Here is a 12,298-nt window from a genome sequence, read left to right as displayed (position 1 = left end):
AGATGTTTCTTGAGATCACCACTTTCATCACTTACCATCCTCTGCACATATGCACAACGTGCTTAGGAAAGAGCTAAGGATAGAGAAGATGACCAATAAACACTCACGGGCTGGTGGGAATAAATGAAGGTAGAAGAAGAGCACTTGACCCAGACAGGACACTGTCCTGCTGGCCCTCCAGGCAGAACATGCCAGTCATGCCCCTCATTCCTTTGGCTAATACATACAAAGCATGTGTTTTATATTGACCTTGTGCTTGTCACTGAACATGCATCACCTCATTTAATACTTACAATTTCACCATCATGTACAAAGAATTTAGTCAATTGTAAAAGACAGCCATCTTGTCTCCTCCGCATGCTAAAGGCCATATCTATTCATTTGTTTATTCATTAATTCCTTAATCCCCTATCATGTACCAGCCACATGCTCAGAATTGTACATTAAAAAAAATCATTATTTTAGACAGTCCTAAGTGCCTGTCTCAATTCCTGTGTTGCAGAGAGAGTGTGAGCACTTCCAGGAGAAAGTCAGAAGAGCAGTGACACCCTTCAGGCTAGCCTCAACACTTTTCCTTTAGCTTATCCTCTTTTCCCCTTTTTATACACACAACATACCCTGGCTTCCAGCTATTCATCATGATTAGGCAAAGGCCTACCTGGTTGATGTTATCTGGTCAACTGGATAAAAACCAGCAGAGAGGCTGACTGGCTGGCCCATTTCCCAGCCTTTTTTTTTTTTTTTTTTTTTTTTTTAACCCCTCAGTATATCCTGGGATGAGATGGTAAGACTATGTGATTTGAAAACACTCTGGGGCCAGAGAAATTAGGAGGTTTGCCCAGAGTCAAACAGCTAGGACCAGGGCCATCCAGACTCCTAGTCAATGCTGTTTCTACCACTCTACCCTACCTGAGAGAGCCAAACATGATTTTTATGTCTAAGATGGTTATCACAGTTCACTCTACACAGGAATTCAACCTTTGATAGAGAATCTGAAAAACCAACACATGTGAAAATGAAGGAAACTGCAAATGCTTCCTTATAGTGGAAAATGAGAGGAAACATGTGTCCCTTGTGTCATAGACACATCATAAATCCCCACAATCTGCTGAGAGGCACCACAGCATGTGGGAAGCACAGACTTTGCAGTTCGCTGAGCAACTCTTCAATCTTGCAGGGAGCTTAACCTCTTCTACCTCGCTTCCTCATTGTTAAGCAGGTTCAGCTATGTGGATGAAAAGGGAAAATATATGTGAAGCTCCATATATAATATAGTTCCTTGAGAAATGTTGGTTCCGTTCCTCTTTGCTTTGACAGAAAACACCCCAGAGGTCCTGGAAAGCAGTTCTTCAAAGCCAACTGCCTTCACTTTAAACAAAACAAAACAAAACCCAGGTCTTAGGGGAGCAGCTAAGAATCATAAGTTGCGGTTGCGGTTGAAATGATATCTATGGCAAGAATGCCCATCACATAGATGTGGTTATGTGTGCACGGGGGTGGGAGGTGTGGTGCTGGTGGTGCACAGACACACATGGGCAATGACTTCCTGCTGACAGTATGATGCAAAGCACAGGAAATACCACCTTTAGAGTGTCTCATTTTCAAACCATAAAGGACTAAAATTATATATATGTATGCAGAATGGGGTTTCTTAAAAAGAAAAAGGAGTAGGGAGGTAAGAAGAATCCATCCCGATGTCTGCTTCACCGCTGATCTGTGAAATGTCTGTAGCTGGTAGTTAGGGAAGCAAGCTGAATATGCATGTGTTGTAATGACTGGGCCCAGTACTTGTGGCAGCAGGCAGAGAAGTAGCACAAAACACAGCTATAAGGGCAACAGTGACCTAGGACGGTTATCTTCTAGCTGCCTCCTGAGACGCCACAGTGGCTATTCCCTGGGTTCAGGTCCATGTTCTACCCTGAACAGGTAGAGTGATTTGGGAACTGAACATTTGCTTCCCCTGTATGATACTCATCTTTCTTCTTTCAAGAAATCAGATTGGAGGTAACATATAGATTAAATCATTTCCAAAATGTCTCAAATGAACTTGGATGTGAACAATTTGAAGACCTGGATATATTAGGAAAGGCAAACAGATTTCAGACTGAATGTGAAATCTCACCTACAGCCGTGCTGAAAAGGATTTGGAGGCAGCATCTGGTCTTAGTGGGCAACAGTGATCTAGGGCATTAGTGATATCCTCTCATAGCTGTAGGAGGGTTATACTCCAAAGTCCATAATAAATTAGCATTTGAAAGATTGGTCTGATTTATAGTGGCAGATGCGCCTTTCTAATGATGTTTGCTTACGCTAATATTAGAATCACATAATTTATGTTTCTAAAGCCACATACCAACCAGGAGGACTAGGAAATTGTAAAATCATGTTAGGGAAACAAAGTTGAGATTTTAAATTTGCAATTGATAATGCATTAAAAGGATAAAGGTCAATTTCTTTGAGGGCTAGGAGCATGTTTTAATTACCATAGAATTCTCTTCATATCATTGTCTAGAGAAGTTCCCTATGTTCAATGAAATTTCACTGCATTAAATAATTGAGGGTTTTGGGATGCCCAGGTGGCTCAGCAGTTGAGTGCCTGCCTTTGGCTCGGGTCTTGATCCCAGGTCCGGGATCGAGTCCCACATCGGGCTCCCTGCAAGGAGCCTGCTTCTCCCTCTGCCTATGTCTCTGCCTCTCTCTCTCTCTCTCTCAGTCTGTGTCTCTCATGAATAGATAAATCTTTAAAAAAAATAATTGAGAGTTTTAAGAGTAATTTCCTCCTAAGGAGTCAGACTACCAAGCATAGAATTCTGTCCTTTTTTTTAGAGGCAAAGGTGGAGAGGGGAATAAGGGAATTAAAATGTATCCATCACCTCTTACGTGCTAAGAAGATTAAGAATTATCTTACTTAATCCTGACTCTAATCCTTTGAGTTTGGTATTATGGGCATTCTCAGTCTCTGGGTTAAGGCTTGGAGAGGTTAAGTAACTTGTCCAATGTCCAAGTAACTTGATTAGTGGTGAGAAGAGGATTCAAACTAATTTCAGTTTTGACTCCACAGTTAAGTAGGGGACTTCTTCCCTATTCTTCTGAAGGAATAATACCAATGATTTTGACTCCAATTGAACATGAATGCTTTGTGAACGTACTGTAATTCACTTTAAGCACTACTTATTATGGCTACTAATAATAACTCATAAATAGACAGTGCTTCACAAATTAACAAATGATTAACAAATGGCAGGACAAATTACAAGGGGCAAAAATACCACCATGGGGTACAGGGAATAGCACTGGACCAAGAGCTTTTCTTACTATGGCCCTGGCAGAGATTATCTCGTGGCCCTGGGCTACTTATTTCCCCCTTTCTGGGCTTTATCAGTAAAGTGAAAGAGCTGGACAAAAAAATCTTTCTGGAGCTGTCAGGCTATATGGAAAGCAAATGGAAGAGTCAAAGACAAACAGCTGGAAGATGGCAAAGGGGCTGAAAGCAAAAGCCCATGGAATAGCATTTTTAGAGATCAGAGATCTAGTTCCACCAGTCCAGGAGCAGAACAGCCTCAGACCCACACTCACAACTCCCTTCAGTCCTAAATCAAAGAGGGGGTCAGAGCACAATTCTTTTTATATGAAGCACGCCAGGCCATGGGCTGGGCGTCTTTCAGTGTACACAGGCTATGGGCCTCATGCTCATCTGTCACCTGCACCCACCCACCCACCGTACACCATCACTTCTCCCCAAGTCCTAGACCTATCTGTGGTCAACATCAGGTCCTTAATGCTTGACTAAAAACTCTCCAGAATGATGGTAGAACACAGGGCTTGACTCACACTTGATTTTCCGCCATCCCAAGACTTCCTGCTATCAGTTTGTAGAAGCAAAAGCTGCTAGGGCACCCTGAGAAACAGAAGGGGAGTCTGCAAACCCACCACTACTAAGGGACTCACTGCATTACTGCCGTGGCTACAGACGGGCTGGTACCAGAGGCTATATGCTCACACCCCTTATACTAAGCACAGTTCCAGTCAGAACTTTGCATTTTTGAGGATTTTTCCATCAGCCACTGCAGATGCTCGTGAAACACCTCCACTTCACTCACACAGAAACACACAACAATGGTGAACACTCAGCAGCCTGCAGTCCCAGGGGCCAAGGACATTTACAGAAAAGGGAGGACAAATCCCTCTTCCTAACCTGGCTGGATAGAGGATGTAGAATCGCAAACCACACATAACATCTGACAAATAGAAACACCTGAGAAATAGAAGATAGTCAGCAATCTGGTATTCATAATTCCCACGTCCTGACACAGGAAGAGATATCCAGGGCCATCTTTGCTCCACTGCTTTCTTTCCAAATCTCCCCATCTTATCTTCTGAGAGGAGAAAGGATTCCCAATATGCTTTAAGAATCAACTAGTATTTTTTTCGGTGTTGCCCTCACTCCTTATTTTTAAAATGGGTGTCACAGTCCTGCCTCGCCAAATCTCAGGGTTGTTGTCAGGAAATGTTGAATAACATTCACCAAAGGGCTTTATAAAGTGTAAATGGGTAAAGGATCAATGCTACCAAAAGGCTCTGAGGGAGGGCTGGGGTAAATTTCCTGGGTTCCTGGATAAAATGCTCAAGCCCCCCCACCCCCCAGTTGCTGAGAATGAAGAACATTCCACCCCAAGTGCACAGAGCACTACAGGTGACTTGTAGGGAGGCATGTGACAAGTAAAGAGTCCCATTCTCAAGCTCTCCTGTACCTGTCACGATCACAGCTCAATGTCATACCTCATTTCAAGACGGCCACTCCCTTCCCCATGGCCAGGCACTAGGACTGCCTCTCTGCTATCTTTTTTCTCAGAAAAAGGAGGTGGAGTTAGTGCATGAGTACCTGAAGACCAGAATCTCACTCTCCATCCTGACATCTATGGGTAGGAGGAGCTTGAGCAAGTCACCACCTACCCTGTCTCAGAGTCAATTTCCTCACACATCAACTAGGCATAATTATATCCCACCCTTAGCCCCTATCAACTGCTCAAGAGTGTCTGAGCTCAGAAAAATGCCCTTTGCAATCTGTTAATCACTGCCATTTGTGAATCATTTGTAAGTTTAAGCACTGTCTCTGTGAGCTATTATTAGTAGCCATAACCAGATGCTCTGGAGTGCTTGGAGTGAATTTCAGCATATTCACAAAGCATACATGTTCAATTGGGGTCAAAATATGGGAAATGGTGCAAATAAATCCATTATTCAAAAAAAATCCATTATTCATGGTCCTGTGTCCTAGGAAACAAGAACATGGCTTATGCTCTTTCCAGATAACTCCTAGATGAGGATTATGCAGTTAATACTTTATAATCAAGAAGCCTTTCACTGCCTTCAAAGCCCAAGATGACACAGATAGCAGGGTCTGGGCTCAAGTCCACTTCTTTGGCATCCTGCTATTATGCTCCTTCTACCTACCCTGCGGGTGAGTGGCAAGTGGTAGGAATGTTGACATGGACCATGTGGGTTCCTCTCAGCAAGAACAATGTGTCAACGTTGTCACTCCTTGTGAGACAGAAATGAAAAAATGGCTCGGTCAGAGCCAATTTCAATCGCTGCTGAAACCAATTCAAACATTTCTGAAGTATGCAGAAATGTGAGCTACTTCTCAATTTATTATTTTTTTAAATCTTAGGAATTAAAAAATATTCCAATTTAGTTCATGATTCATTTTTTATTTTTTTTAAAGATTTATTTATTTATTTATTCAGAGAGAGCGAAAGAGAGGCAGAGACACAGGCAGAGAGAGAAGCACGCTCCATGCAGGGAGCCCGACATGGGACTTGATCCCAGGTCTCCAGGATCACACCCCAGGCTGCAGGCAGCACTAAACCGCTGCGCCACCAGGGCTGCCCCATGATTCATTTTTAAAAGTCAATATAAATATGCATACATCCAAATATATGTATGTATGTGTTAGTATATACTTCATTTTTAATTCAGTATTTAACAAATTAAAGGGGTTTAGTTTATCAAGACTATTTTTGGTGGAGTCCTAAGAGATAAATTAAGAGACACTGGGAAGGAAAAAAATCCCATCCATGAAGTAACCTAAAGCCTGTTAAGTCCAAGATCCATGTCAGAGTTATCCCTTATGGTTCAGAAAAAAATGTGTCCCATCTTCTTATAGACTGTCCCCCTTCCCCGATGCCCAGGGACCTCCTGGCTCCTTACCTGACTCTCTCCTCTTCAGCTCTCTTCAGGGCAGCATCCCGCTGCAGAACCTTCATGATGGCTTCTTGCTCCTCTTCTGTCAGGAAGCTCAAGTCAATCATTTTGGAAATCATACACAAAAATAATAGCAACAGATCTGGCTTAAAATTCTCAAAGTGAAACTAGGACTGTAGCTTGAATGATTTAGAGATGTAAAAATTAAGTGAAATAATATCTTTCTCAGTTCTGCAGCAAAAGTCTGAGGTTGGCTCAGCAAAAGTTTAAGGTGACTGATGGCAAAATCCTCAACGCCCTTTCCAGAAAGGTAAATGGTGATCTGTGGTACAATGTGGAGAAGAGGCTCTCAGAAGGATGCTGCATTCCTTGCCAGACAGGTCACTTGTTCCCACAGTGGCATTCCGACTCCCACTCCCACTCTGGACCAGTCTTAGACACAGTTTATTCTCCTTGTGTCCAGGTCACCATCTCAAGGAGAGGCAGCAGCACCTGAGCATCTCGCGATACCTGGGGAATCACAAGATAGTAAACACCAGACAGTGTGAGGAAATTCCTATAAGCATTGCTCATTATTACAAGATTTAAAACGTGCCTGGGGAAAGAGAATGACCATGTGAGATGGTCTCTGAGATCAGGGAAACCAGTTCTGCCAGCTTCCTGAGCAAATGGGTCATGAAGCACGTTCTACTCAATTCCATACTGCCAATACGGAAAGCATGCAAAATGCCTCTCGATGTTCGACAACCCACTGAGGAAAGGGATGGCTCCGAAAAGGAGCTAGTGCTCTCTCTCCAAACTCACAGGATGCTAGGCTAAGTAGTCCCACTCAAGGTCAATAAGACCAGGAAGACACGTTGTCAAGTGATTATGGGTAAGAAGCTAAAAATAAAAATTGACAAGTGCTCACTTCTCTGCGAGTAGCAGTGTTCACGGAAACGTTATCTGGGCTCTGTAATGACAGGTAATGAGCTGGCATCAGGGAAAGGCAGTGTGCACAAGAGGCAGAACAGTCCCACCTCTAACCTTTGCTGGGTCTAGAGCAACTCACCATGCTTGCTCCCTTCACGTCTGAGGACAAAGAACACTTACTCGTGTGTATAGAAACTGGGGAAAGGAAGAGGCATAATTTCAACCTCCTCCATCCAAAGTGAGAATTTTAAGTAGGACTTTGGGCAAGAACCCTATTTGCTTTGAGGCAACTCCACCCCATGTGCAATGAGAAGGTGTCACAAAGAATTTCACAGCTGTTTGGGACTTTAGAAGTCACCTACTCCAGGATTGGGGCCCTTTAACACAGTGCTACACATACAGTTGACACCAAAAACCAGGGATCCGGTAAGTTTTTTTGTTTTTTAATATTTAATTAATTAATTAAGAGAAGAGACAGTGAGTGAGCATGCGCAGGGAAGGGGGTGGAGATAGAGGGGAAGCACACTCCTCGCTGAGCAGGGAGTTCAATGCGGGGCTCAATCCCAGGACCCGGAGATCATGACCTGAGCTGAAGGCAGATGGTTAACCGACAGAGCCACCCAGGTGCCCCAAAGGTGCTCAGTAAGTTTTAAAGCAGTCTCACTGAAGAATAAAACAGAGTGTGTATACTATTGAGTACTTTTTATGAATAAATTCTTTGATTTGGCAAAACAGAACCACCGTGAAGTGCCCCTCTGCCATGTTAGCAAGTGACCCGCCACTTGGAGGCTCAGTTTTCTCTTTTGCCCTTATTTGTCAGTGGGATGTCCCTTACAGGTTGTAAAGACTAAGTGAAATGATGAATATAAAATAGCACATATCTTGCATCCTCTAGCTACTAAAATAGCTACTAAAAATATAGTCTAGCTTCCTTTCTGAGTTCACACTTTTGTCCTGTCCCTCCAAATAAGAGTATACTTTGTTATACAGTTTCCTTTTCTCTTTTGTATTATGTTTCCTTCTGATCTCCCCCATGAAGTATGGACTTCATGGACAGGTACTCTGATGACCTTTGTTTTATATTCCTGTAGCTCTCTGCATATGGTTCACAGTGACTACTCAAATATTGACATTACTTTATTCTCTTTTTTTAAAATTTGCATGCATTTGTATAGGTTGGTGCCTGTTTGTTCATCTTGGAAAATATTCATCCCTCAAGATGAAAGTTACCACCCCCAAGGAAGCCTTCCCTAACTACCTCAGCTAGAGTTCAAAGTAGATTCACTTATTGCTCCTAACTCTTCACTTCCTCCCTGAAACAACTAGACAACCACGTTGCCACAAGAGTGAGCAGAGTATTCATCCTTACCTTCCTGTTGTTGGGCTTGACCTGTGACTTTGGTCAATGGAATGTGACAAATGTGATATAAGCGTGGGCCTGTGTGGTTTGGCTTGGCTTCTTACACTACTGCCATGGGCTACAAGAAGAACCTGCCCTAGGGAGCTACTGCCTTTCCAGTGTGGGTCCCAGAAAAGGAGATATAATGTCAGACCAGAACCTGAGCCACCTGAAGTAAGGCCACCCCAGCTGACCTGGAGATTATGGAAAGAAATACATATTTGTTGTTGGAAGCCACTGAGGTTTGTGGCTGTTCTACAATACTTCTGTAGCAGGAGTCTAACACAAAAACTTTCTTCTCCATATCTATACCACCACTATAATTATTTATCTTCCTTTAGTCATTACCATTTGACTATAAGTCTCTGAATGTGAATAAGTAGGTGAGTAAATGAATGAAACTAACCCAAATATACAAGTTCACTAGGGGACAGCTATCTATTCTTTTATGCAGAATAGCTTCTTTCATGCATACTAATTTTCTTAGATCTCAGAGGCTGGTAAGGAAATTAATTCAGGCCACATTTGGAGAACCATGTACACTGCCATATGGTTTAGTGAGAGACATTTTTTAAATTCAATGAGTGATAGGCAGGAAGAGAACAAAGGACATAAACAACTCAAGTTGTCCAGCAGTGGTAACTGGCAGCATTGCTAAGGGAGGAAATGCTGGTTTCCACACCTTCATGAAGAACTACAAGCTAACCAGTGCTTCTGCATCAGAGCTTCTAAGGGTTAAACATTTCTTCTAAAAATTAGTGAGACAAAGGGCAATATCTTCATTTTACAGGGAAAGGAGTGAAGCTGGAATCTTTGACTACTAATTGGGTCAGACTGCAGCAGAGCCCTTGGATGGCAATCAAGACTCTTCAATACCAGGTGCTTTCCCAATTCCCAATACTCTGGATGTTATCTACCATGGGAGGTAATCGAACATTTCATTCATTCATTCAACAAACATTTATTGAGAGCCTATTATGTGCCTGGCACTGTTCTAAGCACTGGAGATACAGTGATAAATAAGACAAAAAAAACTTCCTGTCCTTACGGAGCCTACATGACACTTAGCGGAGATATCAAACTAAATAATAATTTCAAAAACGCCTAAATAATTAGAATGTAACTTGCCAGAAGGTGATAATAGAGCAGAGAAGGGAAGGGGGTAGTTCGAGTTTTAAAGAGAGTTGTTAGGGTTGGTTTTGTTGAGAAAACGACATTTAAACAAAAACTTGACAGAGGTGAGGAAACAAGCTACACTGGTATCAGAGGGTCCTGAGGTAGAAGTCTGTCTGGCATGTTCAAAGAACATCAAAGAAGTCAGTGCTAGAACACCAGAGTGTGCCAGGTGGTGAATAGGACAGGGCCAGTCAGAAAGAAGTAGGTTGCATGAGGGCTATATGATTTCTGTTTCTCTGAAATGGAGCACCATTAAGGAAAATCAGAAAAAAAGTAAATATTTACTGGGTACCTCCTACACTCCTGGCACTTAACATAGCTCACAGGATCCTCAAAAAGGTCTGAGGAAGTATTTTATAGTCTGTGTTTTTCAAAAAGGAGAGTAGGGCTCAGGGAGGTTTTTGTCACCACGCTTGTGTGGTAGGGCTGTTATTTGCCAGTAACTTTTTTTTTTTTAAGATTTTATTTATCTGAGAGTGAGGATGAGACAGAAAGCAAGACAGAAAGCATAGAGAGCACAAGCAGGAAGGGGGCAGAGGAGAGGGAGAAGCAGACTCCCTGCTGAGAAGAACTCCATCCCAGAACCCCAGGATCATGACCTGAGCTGAAGCAGACCTTTAACAGACTGAGCCACCCAGGAGCCCCTTACCAGTAGCTTTATCAGATTAACCCACCCCAATGCTGACCTCTCTAATTCTCCCCAACACAGATTCCTCAAACTGGGAAGCAGAACAAAATTCTTCTGACTTTGGGCCCTCGTTCTCTGTTTAAGCATAGAAAAACTACTGGCCCATAGCGGGCAGTCAGCAACAGGGGCAATTTCAATGTAAAAACAGAGAGGGATAAATTTAGGCAATGGGGATTACCGATGTGTTCCTAGAAGGAGTAGCTACCAGGGTGAGCAAAAAAAAGTTCTCCTAAACTTCAGCCTCATCCTGATCATGCTGCTGAATGACTTTTCTAAAAGTCAGATCTAACTGAGCCATACTCTTAGGTTTAAAACCCTTCACAACTTCCCATTGCCCAAAGCTCAAACTCCTTACTGTGGCCTGTGGGACTCACGTGAACTAGTACCAGCTTTCTTCCCCAAGTGCTTTGCTGAAGGTCTGCCCCACACAACTTTTCAGTTATTTTGTCCCCAGGTCTTTGTATATGCTATTCCTTCTTCTTGGAATACTTTCCCTGGGCTAATAGCCCTTGAATCTCAAGTTAGATGTCACGTAATGCACAGAGGCTGTCCCTAACCTCTCAAGGCTGAGTTAGGCATCCCTCTGGTGTGTTCCATTAGCACCTGACTTTCTGAGTCAGGATATTCATCATACCATCTCAGATTCCTATCGACTCATGTTTATCCTCCATTCGTTTATGAGCAAGGCCTGGGTATCTGAGTGCTTGGTGACCCCAGCATCTGCCACTGTGCCTTGCATCTACTAGGCACTCATATATTTAATACATGAATACAGATGGGAGAGGACTGAGCTTCCACTTTTTCTATAAGGTGAAGCTGGCTCTAGGACTTGAAAAATCAGGTCCGTATTATTTAATGAGTTTCAGCTCCAGGTCCTTCACCTGACCGCGTGGTTTGAATAAATCACACGACTTCCCCAGGTCTCAGTTTTCTTATCTATGTGATGGGTGTATGTACTCCTACTTTCCCTTTCTTAAAGAGATTATGGAGAAGCTCTGGTGAAAAGGCAGGAGACTGTTGAGAACAAATCAGGAGTGAGCAGTACTGGAAGCAGCAGCGAAAGGGAAGCTTACAGGCTCCAAATGCAGACCACAGTTTTCCATGTGTCAGCCCTCCTATGCCACATCTACAAAAGCCAATACACTTCTCCTTGTCAAGTGTCCAAAGTTAAGCTAGAAAGGAAAACCAAGGCCCCAAACAGTGGGTGCTTGCTGGTTATCACAACTAGGAGAAGAGCTAGATTTACAGGCCTAATCCCAATCATTTTGCCTGACCAAACCCAGGTGAAAGCCTGAAGGACAACAGCATGTGTGCCCCCACCGTGCTCTGCTGCAAGGGCAGGTCACATAGCACCTCTTTCTTCCCCAGATGACTGTGGTTGTACCAAAGCCTGCATACCTCAAGAAAAGGGAGGAAACCTCAAGTAAGTAGTGACTCTCACATGATGAGGTTTTCAGAAAAGAAGCAAGTTGTTCTGACAATCCTGTGACATTAAGAATGAAGGCTTGAAAGGAAAATCTGAAAAGGCAGAGCAGGAATAAATAAGCTGGAGTCAGGGTGGGGTTGAGGGGAAGAGCACTGGACAGAAACAGCCCTGGATCAATTAAGGGACTCATGCATAAAACCAAATGTTTCATAAACTTCCTAGATCATAGTGGCATCAAGGGATCGATGAAATGACACACAGCTGGTTCAGGGGATGCCTAGGAATGAATGATTGCAGTGGAACAATTAGAGAACCTCTGCTCAACTCCTACCCAGCACAAAGATCTCCCCGTTACATACCAAACTGGTCTCATCAGACCCACAAGCCACCCTGCCAGGGAACCCATGCCCAAAGCCCTAATTCTCCTATAGGGCTGCTCTACTTCTCAGGTTTCGTTTACACTATGGTTGAACTTGCCTGCAATTTTTGCCTT

At 43.2% G+C, this 12,298-nt stretch overlaps 1 protein-coding gene across 8 annotated transcripts in view; it reads right to left on the bottom strand.

The window, feature by feature from the left end:
• Nucleotides 1–12,298, bottom strand: part of SYTL2 (synaptotagmin like 2) — a 117,327-nt gene that overhangs the window by 61,323 nt on the left and 43,706 nt on the right. For all 8 annotated transcript variants that reach the window (XM_038568400.1, XM_038568403.1, XM_038568412.1 and 5 more), the window contains exon 2: nucleotides 6,211–6,714. In XM_038568400.1, the coding sequence (XP_038424328.1) occupies nucleotides 6,211–6,323 (113 nt within the window). In that variant the 5' untranslated portion in view covers nucleotides 6,324–6,714. The remainder of the gene's footprint in view (nucleotides 1–6,210; nucleotides 6,715–12,298) is intronic.

This window comes from Canis lupus, chromosome 21 (genome assembly GCF_011100685.1).
Source record: "Canis lupus familiaris isolate Mischka breed German Shepherd chromosome 21, alternate assembly UU_Cfam_GSD_1.0, whole genome shotgun sequence".
Lineage (NCBI taxonomy): Eukaryota > Metazoa > Chordata > Mammalia > Carnivora > Canidae > Canis > Canis lupus.
The sequence above is the reverse complement of the archived record's forward strand: the minus strand, read 5'-3'. Positions and strand labels throughout refer to the sequence as shown.